Consider the following 15,639-nt stretch of genomic DNA (forward strand, 5'->3'; position numbering starts at 1 on the left):
GTGGAAATGTCATACAGACTGAAAGTGATGACATCATCATGAAACAGAAAGGGCGTCAATTACGTGTAGGTGAAGCAGTTTCAACTTCCAGTGGCAGCCTACCATGCAAGAAGGTGATCCATGTTGCTGGACCCAAATGGCAAACTTTGGAAAGGACAAACGGTGGTGCCGTCACAACAGAAGAGCATCAGCTGTTTGATGCTGTTTTAAACTGCCTCCTGCTTGCATCTGAACTAAATTTTCAGTCCATTGCAATACCTGCAATAAGCACAGGAGTGAACGGCTTTCCTGTTCAGCTTGCTGCAGAGCAATTCTTGGATGCAGTGGGTCAATTTGTTTGGACAACACAATATTCTAGCATCACAGATATAAACCTGACCAACCATGATCAGACAACTTGTGCTGTTTTCAAACAAGCTGTTGCGACCAGATTTTCTAGCGCTCTGGATGACCAAGCTGCAGACACTGATTTTGATTCTACCTTTGCTGCACCGGGTGAGTATCATGGGTTCATATATTATAGTTTAATTATCACTGCATGGTTTTATAGCAAAGTTTTACATGGCTCAGTTTCTACAGGCTTGCAGCCATAAAAGGACATCAGAAAAAATTAAACTGTATCAAACAATCTTGTTTTTAAATTTTATAAACTTGCATAAAGTTGTTTGTATTGTGTGTTTATGGAAAACTGGTGAATGGATCGCCTGTCAAAGATGCATTTACCATCAATGATTTGTTTCAACCAAAGGTTGTCCAGCTAAGATATAGTAAGGAGTTTCAAAACATCTACCCAGTCACTGTCGATGTTCATGCAGAACGTAATTTCATGGCTTTGCTTAAAGACTCACTGTCCCTGATGGTGAAACGTCTCTTCACAACTATATCTCGCGAGAACACTGCTCTGCGCGAGATGACAGCATTGCTCTCATTCAACGAGAGCATCGTCTGAGTAGTAGTAGTCTCGCGCAGTGCATTAGTGTCACAAGTTAGTTGCAAGGGAGCAGTTTTGCATGTAATACTGCGACAGACATTTTTAAAACGACTTGTCCACAAGTCTACTTTGCTACAGTGCCCTCTAAAGTATGTAATTTGATGTGATGTGCAGCATTCTTCAATAAGTACTTTCATGCATGACATTTGTTTTTGACAATAATATTTTATAACTTGATAATTATGGGTGACATCAATTTGTTTCAATGATCAAATTCATCCCTTTGGACAGAATTTAACACGGACCTTGTTTCATTTTTCACTGTGAGACTGGTGTAGAATGCAGGTTGGGTATTAACATGGTGGTATTTCCTTAACAGACATTTTGGCCGGGAAAGTTAGCGCTGCTATGTACAAAGTTGTTAAAAAAGACAAGAAAGAAACAAAGCTTGGAGGAACTGTCATTCTACAGCTCAGTGCCATGGATATGAAATCCCTGGTGAAGGCTTCAGACAAACTAGATACATTTCAAGATGAGGAGTTTCTTATTGAGGTATGTGTAAATATTCTTTCTTGCTAGCGCTAGTTAAAGGATTTTGGTACTTTTTGTAACACATAATACAATGTCCACAGATTTACATTTAACTAACACCGTTTGAAGATAATTATAGTAGAAAGCGTACCTTAAAGTATTAGTTGCTGAGGTGCTGTAGTAGTTTTATAAAAATGAGTAGAACAATGTAACGAAAATACGTTTTTACATGCTAAAATAATTTTCGTCTCATGATCAGTGAGACGAAAATTATTTACATTGCTTTACTCATTTCTCAACAACTACAGCACGTCAGCGAGTAATATTTTCAGGGAAGCTTTCTACTATCATTATCTTCAAACTGTGTAAGTTTAGTGTAAATCTGTTGACATTGTGTTTTTGTTCTACAAAAAAGTACCTAGACTTTTTAAATGGTCCAATAATGCAATATGTAAACTGTACCAAAACGAAAGAATTGTGTAATGTTGTAAATGCCTCAATCCGATGGAAAGCGGTTTATTAGCCTCAGTCAAAGCTTATTATTACCAATAATGGTTTTGTAAAGTAATTTAATAGAAATCTAAAGTCTTTTCAGTAATTTTCAATCATAAAAACAATATTAAAGACACTGGACACTATTGGTAATTGTCAAAAACCAGTCTTCTCACTTGCTGTATCTCACCAGAATATGCATAAAATAACAAACCTGTGAAAATTTGAGCTCAATCGGCCATCGAAGTTGCAAGATAATAATGAAAGACAAAACACCCTTGTCACACGAAGTTGTGTGCTTTCAGATGCTTGATTTCGAGACCTCAGATTCTAAATCTGAGGTCTCGAAATCAAAATCGTGGAAAATTACTTCTTTCTCGAAAACTTTGTTACTTCGGAGGGAGCCGTTTCTCCCAATGTTGTATACTATCAACAGCTCCCCATTCCTCGTAACCAAGTAGGTTTTTATGCTTGTAGTTACTTTGAGTAATAACCAATAGTGTCCAATGCCGTTAACCATTTTTGTCTTTCTTTTTTATCTGACACAGGATTTTCCAGATTTGAATGGAAGGATTGACAAAATGACATCGAAACACAAATCTGAGATTATACAAATTGAACGGAAATGTGATGTTTGTGTACGTTTTATTTATTTCAAGGCAAAGTTTACCTTTGTTTTTTGGAACAGATCGATGTTTTTAAAGTGTTGTTATTTAAAGTTTTTAAAGTTAACCTGTACAAGTTTCATTTCAAAGCGAATGTACCACACAGGAAGAAGAAACCCTTTAAGGAATTCATAATCTGAGAAACCTTACCACGCTAACGCTTCTCAGATGTTTTTTTTTTTTTTTTTTGGCATTTGTTTTAATAAAAACTTATATATATGTTTATGATACCACATTCCATTAAAGAAAATATCAAAATTCTTTATACTATAGGGTCTACAGTAACCAAACAAAAGTTGTTAAGTTCATTAATGTAAAGAGTACTTACCAATCGTAGACCTTCTTAAAGCAAGTTGTATTAATGTGGTCTGGTCTGTTTTTGACTGGTACTACTTTGAAATGGTGTCACCAAATTCAGCATATAGTTGGGGCCCTGTAGTGAAAGCAACATAGTGAAGTTAAGTTTACCGTAAGAAACTACTTCAATGTTCGATGCTTAATCTATCAACCCCAGGTGACCGTGTGTCGCGAACGCCGAGGCAAAATCATCCGTGTGGAGGGATGTAAATTCAACGTCAAGGATGCCTCACTGGACATTTTAAAGATGTTTACAAGAATTCAAAAGGAGGAGACTGAGAAGCAACTAAAGATCAAAGACCTCGCTAAAGAAGTGAGTGCAGACAATTTAGATATTGTTTTGCATCTTGGCAACAAACAAATGCAATTAAAATATTATAATTTTGTTATATCGAAGAAGGTACCTGAAAGACGTGACGAACCTAAAGGAGCATTTGCCTAGCGTGAAAAAATCGGACATTGTTTCAACTTTGAGGGCATGTTTTTAGCTTGCGCCAAGCGTCAATATCTTGTGTTGGCACTACATGCGATTAACCGTGCTGGGTTATCCGAGTGGACCGTCCGCACAGCAGCCATACAGTGCGTGCAGTCTGCTCCGTGACCGTAGTTCTGTACGTAAGCATCATACCGATCAGGTAGCCAGACGTAGTGTACGGGGCCAGACTACTAATTTTTCTGTCAAATATCGCGCCTCGATTGACGCCACGAACAGCGCCCTCTCGGGTTGGGCCAACTTTAAAATTTGTAAATAACATGGAAACAAGTTTTTTAGAACCTCAGTTAACTGAATATTCATACTGACAAAAATTCATTGACAAAAGCTTTATTTTGACAAAATACCACTTCCAGGTGACTTTAAAGAAATGACTTCAAAACTTTAAGATTTCAGTTTGCGTTTGGTTCTTTAAAATCAAGAGGCAATGTCTGAGCCTTTTTTGTTCAAAAACTTTAACATTGTTGGAAAACATAGTTGGAAAAAAAAATAATTAACTCACTTAAAACAAAAACTTTAACATTTCCACTGAACGCGGACGGACGCCGGACGGAAATTGGTATTACATAGGCTCGCACTGCTTCGCAGCTCGCCAAAAACATTAACAATTTTGTGCATATAAAGGGGCATAGGAGGCATATTACAGTTAAATTGTTCACAAACGAATGTATGTGGTGCTTTGACTATTAATCGATTGTGTTTTGTCAATGGTGAGAACAGGATCAGAATAACAAGTTGTTTCAACACTACAAGTTGACAAACAGCTCTTTATCAATATTTTCACTTTTGTTTAAAGGCACTGGACACTACTTGTTACTACTCAAAATAAATGCTAGCCTAAAAACTTTCCTTAATGAGCACGAGAGAGCTGTTGACAGTATAAAAAAATTGTGAGAAACGACTCCCTCTGAAGTAACGTAGTTTTTGAGAAAGAAGTAATATTCCACTAAAATATTTGAATTTGATTTCAAGACCTCAGAATTAGATTTTGAGGTCCCAAAATCAAGCATCTGAAAGAACACAACTTGGTGTGACAAGGGTCTTTTTTCTTGCATTATTATCTCACAACTTCGACGACCATTTGAGTTCAAATTTTCACAGGTTTGTTATTTTATGCATATTTTTAGATACACCAAGTGATAAGACTGATCTTTGACAATTACGAAAAGTGTCGATTTCACAAAGAGTTAGGACTCGTCTTACCTCGAGTTAGGACGAGTAACACGTCCTAACTTCGGATTAATCTTAAGGTCTGCATGCTACAGTGCAGGGTTGGGACTCGTCTTAAGTCATCAGATTAATCCTAAGTTAGGAAGAGTTTTGTGAAATCGATGATGGTCTTTGACAATTACCAATAGGGACAAGTGTCTTTAAACTACAGGTCAAATGGAAGTACAGCACTTCATCAGGCATGGCAGACTATGATGAAGGATTAAATGCCCTCATAGAGGATGCTTACCAGAAGAAAAATCCAACTATCACATTTGATATGGAAGACGGAAGAGCAGTCATTGACTTCCAACAGATGCAGGGAAGATGTAAACGAAGCGTTCTAAATGTCCATCGTGTCGACCTGAAAAGTGGTAAAATATTGGAACTGGTCGTTTAGTAATTTTTAACATGACTCATTATAGAGTTATCAAATATTCTGAATATTTTCTAACTTGGAGTTAAAGATTAAATTATGCAAAACAAACAATTATTTTATCACACTGGACAAACCTTTGTATGAAATACTTTTAATTCATAACTCTGCAAACCCAAAATGGCGCCAGGGGGATACCAGAATTATCCACTAATTATCCATACAATTTGTTAGGCAATCAGAGAAATTGTCTTGTTTGTCCTTCAAAATAAAAGCATTAATTGTTTGTAAAGCATTGTGATGAGAACATCAAAGAGTCACAGTAGATTAAACCTACTCAAAATGTTTGTTGTGTACATGTGGTACATTACATAATGTACTACCTGAAGCTTCAGGTCGAATAACATCTTAATTTAACATCATTGTGTACATTTTTATCTGTAGCTGCCAGATTTGAGCCACCAAGTAACTGGACACTAATGGAACAAAGGGAGTTTACCAAAATGGTAAAGCTGAGTGCGGGATCTACCGAGTACACAGCTGTAGAAACCAAGTTTCGGGCATCTGTGGGTTCTGCTGTCACAATTATTAAGGTATTCATTACTTTCATATGTTGACCAAGTTCACCTGATTTCATCCGACACAATAGGTAGAAATTTTGTCTTTAGTCACATTCACGGTGTGTTACTGTGTATTGCGGTGTGTTAAAAGCCATTTAAGTCTAAACACTCTGATCTAATTACCAACTTATATAGCATTGAAATTTAACTCACAGGAACCTTTAAAATCAACAGACAATTAAACTTTATTTATGAATACCTCAGACAGTTTCGCTATTCCTATTGGTTGAGAGCGCGTCACGTGGGGGTGTCCCTTTGATAATGACCAGTGCTTATAACCGGTTGTGAGCGGATACTCCGCGCTAGTCTTAGTGCAAGACGTTTCTTGTTACGGGCGATGCGGGCGCTGTCGATAAGTTGGCCGCGTTGTGTGTGAAAGGAAAACGAGAACGTAGACTATACGCGCACGAACGTAACCGGAAACTGTCGGAAATAGGCGACTCAGCCATAACAATGCAACACACGGACGTCGTACATGTAAATACAGAGCTCAAGCACGTCGGAAACGGATAAGTTTTACAGATTTTCTTACTTTATTACGCCTTTTAACCAAAAAGGGATAATAATTATAATAATAACAATAATAATAATAATAATAATAATAACAATAATAATAATAATAATAATAATAATAATAATAAGACTTGTAATGCGCACATATCCACCCTGCTGGGTGTTCAAGGCGCAGTAAAACCCAAAACAAAACAAAAACAAAACACAACACTAAGAAAAACAGACACAACAAAATTAGTCATTGAAAACCTGTGACATAAGATAAGTTTTGAGAAGAGACTTGAATTTTGCAGTACAAAGACAAGATCGAAGATTAAGTGGTAGAGAGTTCCAGATGCGTGGCGCGGCTGAAGAAAAATATTTATGAATGGGAATAAAAGAGAAGTGACTCGTTCTTCAACGGCCGTTTACAACCTTGCAGGGTCGTTGCCGTGTGATAAAGGCTCGGGCCTTTATCACAATGACCCTGCCTGTTTTAAACGGCCGTGAAAGATGTCGTCGCTACACTTTTATTCCCTTAGTAATTATGGAGACAGCACCTGAATAATGACATCACGATGACGCCATATGGTGTCAAATAAACCTTTATAATTATTTTAAAGTTCAAAGTTTCTTGAACAACATTACACCATTGACTCATAAATAAGTTGTTTTTTAGCATGACCGGTTACATGTTGTTTCCGCTTTCAAACTCTTCTTTATAGACTCAAAAAGAAACCTGAACTTCACTGTTACACTCATCGAAATTCCATTACATCAAAAAGTCAATATACCAACAAAAAAAACACTTCTGATCGAATTATTTGAGTTTTACAATCTAAACGTATTGTCCGAAAATGCTTTGGAAAACGAACCAAAGTGTCACGCTTTATATATTACCCCTATTTAACGTTGTCTTTGGGTCCAAACCGAGAATTGAAAGATAATTAAGCTGGTTGAAAGATCAACATTTTTATGACATCGTCATTTTATGACGTCAATTACAAACACTTTGCTAAGGTAGAACACTAACAAAAGTGTATTTCTAGTTTCACTGTACCCCTGTAAAACTAATCTGGTGTTTTAAAATTTTGAAAATATTTGCGTAGTACATTTGAAGCATTTTTCATCGGTACTTTTTGTTTTTATTCACTTTGTAGATAGAGAGAATTCAAAATCGCGATTTGATGATGACGTATCAAGCCCGTAGAGCAGCACTAGTGTATCGTCTGAATAGAACTACAGTTGAAAATGTTCTCTACCATGGAACAGATGAGCAAACCTCGAAACAAATCAGAAGTCATGGTTTCAACCGCAGTTTTTGTGGGAAGAATGGTAAGTAGGTTTTATAATAGACTAGCGGGATGCCGCGCTTCGCGCGGCACCCCGCTAGATGAGGAGGATTCTAGTATACAAAATGTTGTAAAAGGTAATGTGGGGGCAAGGGAGGTATTCTCAGGTAATAATCATTTCGTAGGATTGGATAAGAAATTGTATTTATGATCGGTATGGAAATTTGTCATTAATGTTGTATTTTGATAAAAATTAATTGTTGAGCGTGCACAACTTAGTTGTGAAACGTCGCGACGCGTCGCCTCCCCTCCTCACCTTCTCTCTTGCGTTCTCCAACTCAAGGAATTGGTGTTCGTTTCTGGAGTTGAGCTTTAATATTGGGGATGGGTATACTTGGCAATGATGGTATTTGGCATGATATGTAGGGTATTTCGTAATATTTTTGTGTTGATCGAGCGGGCCAACGCATTATCCGTAATGTGGATTATGTTTCGCCTCATTTACGCATAGTTTTAATTCAATCGGCTGTTGTCATTGTGTCAATTTTATCCACTGCACTGAGTATTTCCCAGCTAAGATGACTGTAAGGGTAATAATGCTTAGTCGACTAAAAATATAGCACGTACACTGCTCCAATGACACACTTATTTTATTGTGTTGAGCACATTTGGTATAATTCAGTTACACGGATTTGAGTGGTCTAAGTCTGGTCCCCCCCCCCCCTCAACAATAATCACCGCTGCTAATAGCACAGGAGAAATCCGACTAAAAAGGCTTGTATGAAAGTGGTACCCTCTTTTAAAAAAAACGCATAATCGCAGCCACTATAATAGCCGCGGAGTTTATCTGACTGAAAAGGAAGCTTCGAAGAAGTTCTGGTATACAGCAGATACAAAAAAAACGCGCCAGTTGGTATGGACTTTAATGACAAAGTCAATTTCTGCAAATTGTATTGAAAATAAATATATTTAATGATTGGTTGCTATAACTGTTGAAGGATTTTTGCTTTGTTTCCAATGACGTGCACACGATTTTAGAATATAAGGCCCCATTCATCGTGATTTATTGAGCGTACGTCCAACGACGCATACAAAGTTGTCTGAGCACTTAGCGAGTTTTCGGAACATGCTGTGCAACATCTAATCTACTGTTTTTACCACCGCTTTTGGGAGTAACAGAGCGTCGGCCTCATTAATTTTTAGTTTATTGTCATATCAATTAATTCTCATGTAAACTTTCTGGTCAACATCCGCCGGGGCGCGCACCCCGCGTGACGACGTCCCCTGATAAAACATCCAATTTTATTATGTTATCATAATTATCTGTGGAACCCTATACAAACTAAAATAATAGAAACGGTAATTGTATTGGTCTTTAATAACTACCCCTACATCCTCTCACTTAATTCACTTTCTGAAAACATTTGCCTTGTTGTTATAAAGGTTTGTAGGCCAGTTTGTTTAATTTTGTATGGAGAAATTCGTAAAAAGTACCCGATTCAGCTGCACGTGAGGGCTCTTTCGATAACAAAACCCGACGGCCGATTGCTTAATACAAAAAGGATTTGGCAAAATCTACATCCTGAGTCCTGACCAGGCTGCGTTCTAACAATTTTGTTGCTTCAGAACTTTGAATGGAATGTTCGTTTACAGCTTCAAAACAGCCGTTGATGTTTCACAAAGTTCGTAACTATGAAAGCATACTATTCTTAAACGGTGATTTCATGTACTCTTTTGTAGGTTTAACTGGCAAAACCTATACAATGTATATGAAAAGAATCAGTAATGCATTTACTTTCTTTTTGAAAATGTTTCAACTTTTGCGTGTATACGTTATCTGTGTGTGGGGGATGACATATGGACTGTACCACTAATGGTGCAGAGTTAAATGGAACAAATAAAGTTTCTACAACAATGGGTTGCTGTTTGATGCGTTTAAAAAATGCTGGAAAGTTGTGTAGGCCTACGTGAGTGACTTAATTGTAATAAACACATATGTAACAGATGCATGTATTAAAGCCTAATGGTTTTTTATTTAACACGCGAAATTAAACCCCCTGTACAAAATGGTATATACACAATGCCATTTACCCCTCTGCGAAACATCAATGAGTCACTCTGGAATGTTAATGGGAGTCCGAGTTTGCCACCCACTTCAAACCTAAAGAGGTGGCTCTGTGTGCAGCCTACAGCTCCCCCCCCCCCCTTAGACCAACAGGTGGCCCATATCAAAACCAGACAACCACGGAGGTGACTCTGTGTGCAGCCTACGGCTTCCCCCTTCGACCAACAGGTGGCCCATATCAAAACCAGACAACCACACATGTAAGGAGATATCGCTCGTGACTCCAGCCAATCAGACAACTCGTAAGAGTGAGTTCGGTTCAGGGTTTTGTAGACTTGCAACCCGACGTCTGTAACGATACAACCGTGTTGGATTCCACAAGGATGCCATGCCACTGGACCTTCTAATTTTCAATCCAAGATGGCGCGGGTTACGCTTTTAATAGTATAGATGTCAAATTTGCACCGGGGATAAACAATATAGTATTGTTTCTACACACCGATGTGTGTAGGTTATGGTTAAACGTATAATGTACAAACAGTTTCTCAATCAATACTGTGTTAGATTTGGTGGTTTTTCTTGCTGGTGAAATATTGGATCAAACACTAAATATATTTTAATAAAAACACTACAAATATTTTTAAAACCACTGAAAAGAAATCAAACGTATTGATGAACGTACGAAAAAAGGCATGGCGAGTGGTTTTAATCTTTTTTCAACTACCAATTTTGAAGGAGTTGAGTCCAGAAATCGGGCTCACTTCTTACTTAAACAGCTACCTGAGCGGAATGTTTTCAACGGAAATGGTATTTTAACTTGTTTATAATGCACTTGTTCATAATTTAAATGTAATTTTGATATGTGTACACTTCTGAATTTTTCGTAATTATAGATTAAAAAATCAGGCCCCAACGTAAAGGTTTTGAAAAACTAAAAACACTTCTGTCGTTGACGGCGCGCGTCAAAGGACAGTGCCGATGATGTCAGGTCTGGGAGTTTGCTTTGTTATACCTCCAAGCTGCAGAGAGTGATTACGTAACGGGGTTTTCGCAAATCTCACTGAAAAGCGCTGGATAAGGGAATTTTTTTTACACTATTGAATCTATTTATAATCATATGACTCGATATCCCTATTTATGGAAAACGTTTTAAGTGAAATTCAGCAAAGTTCACGACTTTACATATTCGTTCAAGCAGGTCTTTAAGTAGCCACTTGGATGGTGATTATAAGGTGTTCGAGCCACAGCAGGCCCGAACAACTATTATTTGTTTTCGGTTTTCGTGTTTTTATTATAGTTTTCCTTCTTCTTTTAGTGGTCTCCTCCGCAGTGAATTGTTGCGAAGCTCGTGTCAACTTAAAACTAGTTTGTAGATCCTAAAGAATAGTTTTACGTCATGATGATGTCATCGCGTGTTAAAAACATTACAAATTTTATCAAATCGAGAAAATAAGGGCCAATACTGTCGCAAGTAAATATGTTTAGAACAAAAAGCAAAAGCAAAGTAAACTTGGGCTGCATTTTATGATCTTTGGCCACAAAGGAGAACTTTAAAATAAGAAATTGTATACTTTAATACTTTTATATCAATCATCAGGAGATGCTACACAAGTGTGCTACACTGTGAAGTTAAAACCTCAATTAATAAATATTACATCCTTGTCCCTTTTTAGCGTCTGTTTACGGAATTGGCACCTATTTCGCTGTCTCAGCAAGCTACTCTGCACAAGCTCAATATGCTAAACCAGATGCAAATGGCACAAAGCATGTATTCGTGACAAAAGTTCTCGTTGGAGATTTCGTCAGAGGCAGCCAAGGAATGATCACTCCACCTCCCAAACCACAGAGTCCTGGTGAAATGTTTGACAGTGTTGTAGACAACATGAATTCTCCAGGCATATATGTTATATTTCATGATGCACAGGCATACCCAGAGTATCTCATCAAATTCCAGTAACAAAGAACCCAGTTGCATAACCTAAATTCAGGCTTTTTCATAAATTTTCCCTCATTTTAGAAATTTTCCAGGTTATGACTTCATGAAAAATGCGATGATGAAACAAAACAACATGACTTTTAAAATACCAAGTACTGTTTATGCTTGGTTTTAAAGTTTGTAAACCTGTAAATAAAGCAATCATGTGTGTATGGGTAAAACAAAACAAAATTCATATTCTTCACTCCCGAGATGCAAATTAAACATCTATTATAAAGCAATCATGTTGTTTCATTGATGGATGCTTCATTAATGAGCAGATACTAATCTTTGTATAATGACAATCTCTGTAGTTTAAAGGCAGTGGACACTATTGATAATTACTCAAACTAATTATCATCATAAAACCTGTCTTGATTACGAGTAATGGGGAGAGGTTGATAAAGTATAAAACATTGTGAGAAACAGCTGCCTCTGAAGTGACATAGTTTTCGAGAAAGATGTTAATTTCCACGAATTTGATTTCGAGACCTCAAGTTTAGAATTTGAGGTCTCGAAATCAAGCATCAGAAAGCACACAACTTCGTACGACAAGTGTGTTTTTTCTTTCATTATTATCTCGCAACGACCGGTTGAGCTCAAACTTTCACAGGTTTGTTATTTTATGCATATGTTGAGATACACCAACTGTGAAGACTACTCTTTGACAATTACCAATAGTGTCCACTGTCTTTAAAAAAAAAAAGAAATCTGTTACTATAACCTTACATGTACATACAGGCTATTGTTTTTGTTTTTTTACAACATCTCGCCTCAATAGGACTCCCTCTGGAAAACGGTAACTTCTCACTAAAATATTTCATTCTAAAACAAAACAAAATTAAGGCATCTGAATGCACAAATTTTGCAACAATGGTGTTTTTTTCTTGTAACTTCGATGACTAAGTGAGCCCAAATTTTCACAGATTAAGTTGTTATTTTGTGCATATATCGAGATACACTAATTAAAAATATTTTAACAGTCAAACGTGTCCAGTGCCTTTGCCTTTAAAGGCACTGGACTCTATTGGTAATCACTCAAAGTAATTGTTAGCATAAAACACACTTGGTAGCGATCACCCACTGAAGTATACATGTAATGTAGTTTTGGAAAAAGAGGCAATTTGTTTCTCAAATTTACAAATTTCAGCCCTGAAGTGTTTTGTAGGTATCTGAAAGCGCATATCAATATATGCAACAAGGATGTTTATCTTTCATTATTCTCTTGCAAATTTGACAATCGAGCCCAAATATTCACAGGTTGTTATTTTATGTACATGTATATGTTTGGTCACACCAAGTAAGAACACTCTGGTGTTTGACCATTACCAAACGTGTCCAGCCGTCGATTTCAACAAACTCTTCCTAACTTAGGATTGATCTTAGGAGGTAGGACGGGTTCAGTTCCGTATCCAAATACGTAGGACGCATTGAACTCATCTTAAGTTAGCACGGGTTACTCGTCCTAACTCTAGATAGGATTGTAAACTTAAACCTCAGTTGTTTTAGATTGTATTTTGTGTAAGACATTTTATATTCACAGCTCCAGTTTGGTAAGATGGATATCAATATTGTAATGACATATATCTCTTCGGCTTGGGGTGATTATGTTTAAACTCATTAATAATATTCTTCCTAATTCTATTTGCTCTTTATTTACAAACAAATCATGTGTCTACAGTAATTTTACAAGACATTGTAAAGAATTTCACCAATCATTTGCACGTACAAAACTTTCTCATAGAACTGTCAGGCATGAAGGTCCTAGGGTATGGTTTTCACTAGACTCTATTATTAAAACTGCCCCACTCTTATTTCCTTTAAACGTAACCAAGGGACTCCTTCTTGAGTACATACCTATACTAGATTTAACTGCCTTTTGGATTTGATTTGGACTGTGTCATGTACGTTGTTTTTGTACATATTATTCAATAAGTTTGTGTCAACAAACTAGTTTCCTGAAAGTTGTTGTATTTTCCTGGGGGTCATTTCCAGACAAGCAATGTTTTTTGATGTCCTCCATCTACATGCATGTATTTGTTTACAATATTATTACATGTTTTAATTTAATTGTCTTCTACCTTGGTATTGCTATATCTAATCTTTATAAAAAAGTATGCTATATAGCTATTATTGTACAACTTGATTGGTGTGTGAATGGGGGAAAAGAACTGAACTGAACTGAAATAATGTGGAGCTTAGTGAACTTAAAATCATAGCCGACACCAACAATATTTTCTGACTATTAGTTGAATATGTTTCCTTTCAGCAGGTAAAGGGAAGATTTGTTTTAAGTTTTCCAAAACAGGCAGTGAATTACAAATAATACACATTCATAATTTGATATTATTTGAGTTTTTGGGGTAAATATTATAAAGAGTTACAACCGTGACTGGAAAAGTTTGATAAATTGAAAAACATGTGAACTTTTTTGTCTTGTAAACATTTTCAAAGTACAGAATTAAGTGAAGCATCTTAATGATACGTGATAATAGTTTAAGTATATTGTATTGGGCCCAATTTCATAGTGCTGCTAAGCACAAGAATCTGCTTAGCATGAGATTTCTTCCTTGATAAAAACAGGGTTACCGACCAAGTTTCCATTTGTTGCACATTGCTTTTTGGAAGGTATTCAGCTGTTGCTTGCCCATCCTGTAAATCATGTGAAAATATGGTTGGTAATTTTTTTTTATCGAGGCAGACATTTTATGCTAAGCAAATTTGTGTGCTTAGCAGCTCTATGAAATTGGGCCCTGGTAGTCTGTTGTGCCCACCAATCATTTTATGCTAGACAATTAAACGTAACTATGTGCCGCACTATGGATTTCTATATAACATCAGAAAACCCTTTTCTTATTTTTTTTTTCTTTTTTACTTTCGGGTAAAACATTGCTTTGTGAATGAACACAGTCATTTATTTCTTTATATATTTTGTGTTTGTTTATCATGGGTAACTACAAAAATGCAATGGTAAAAAACAGATTACAGATTATGACATTGCACATTCGTTTAAAAAACTTTCTGGTGTCTAACACTCATAACATTTGTAATTAAAATGGGGTGATTATCGGGTAAGGAAAATAAATACTCAAATCATTGAACTGATAAGAAAACTAGAGTGGAGTATATAATAAACATTGTCTGTGGAAAATGGAAACAGAAGTAGCTACATGGTCAATTTGTTGTATCCATTTCATTTTAGTACAATATGATCAACAAGATAGTTTGGGCAATCATTAATTCCCAAAAAACCAAGAATGAGATGTTCACATCTCGCAATCAATAAAAGGAAGTTTAGCTGCGCGTACGAGAGCGAACACGTAAACGTGAACGTTCAAACATTATGTAGTTTCTAGGTGACGTCACCACTTTGGGCGTATTTCATGCTCTCGTATGACGTCTGCACGTAGGCCTTTGTACCTGACGTATCACTCAGAATCCGAAATAGTACATCCATATTAGCCAGTACATCCCGAAAGAGCCGATGGGTAAAGAGGGTAAGCCGAAGAATTGGGTAAAGAGGGTAAGCCGGAGAATTGGGTAAAGAGGGTGATGGCGAGTAATTGTGACAGTACTCTTTGGCCGCGACTCTCGTACGTTCAACATCTCCACAAACTTATATACCAATTGATATTTACTGTAAGTGCGGAACCCTGAACTGTGGTAAACAAAATGTTTCAATGCCCAATTCCGTCAACACTGGCTGCATGGAAGCCATGGCAAAGTATAAGTTCTACCTTGCTCTTGATGACTGGTCCACAGTTTCCTCATCAGGCACACCCCAAGGCAGTGTTCAATTGGACCATTGACTTATCACAAAGATAGTCCTGTACTTAGGACTTGTGAAAAAACGTAAAGACATTGGACATTTTCTGAACAGAACAAAAATTTAAAGTTCACAGATTTACAAATCACTTACAGGGTTTACAGAAGGTAATGGTGAAGGACTTCCCTTGAAATATTATTCCGTGAAATGCTTTACTTTTTGAGAAAACATTAAAACAATTATCAATTCTCGATATCGAAAACACCGGATTTATTTTAAACACATGTCATGGCACGGCGAAACGTGCGGAAACAAGGGTGGGTTTTCCCGTTATTTTCTCCCGACTCCGATAACCAATTGAGCCTAAATTTTCAC

General features: G+C 36.8%; 1 protein-coding gene across 1 annotated transcript; it reads left to right on the forward strand.

Annotated features, from left to right (window-relative positions):
- Positions 1 to 6: 6 nt before the first annotated feature.
- LOC117294795 (protein mono-ADP-ribosyltransferase PARP14-like) lies at positions 7 to 11,884 on the forward strand. Its single transcript, XM_033777319.1, has 8 exons — positions 7 to 495; positions 1,311 to 1,483; positions 2,503 to 2,592; positions 3,134 to 3,289; positions 4,851 to 5,052; positions 5,499 to 5,647; positions 7,327 to 7,501; positions 11,197 to 11,884. Exons 1-8 carry the CDS (start codon positions 39 to 41, stop codon positions 11,478 to 11,480), a joined length of 1,686 nt encoding a protein of 561 aa, XP_033633210.1. The 5' UTR covers positions 7 to 38; the 3' UTR covers positions 11,481 to 11,884.
- Positions 11,885 to 15,639: the final 3,755 nt, after the last annotated feature.

Source organism: Asterias rubens, chromosome 9, assembly GCF_902459465.1.
Source record: "Asterias rubens chromosome 9, eAstRub1.3, whole genome shotgun sequence".
NCBI lineage: Eukaryota > Metazoa > Echinodermata > Asteroidea > Forcipulatida > Asteriidae > Asterias > Asterias rubens.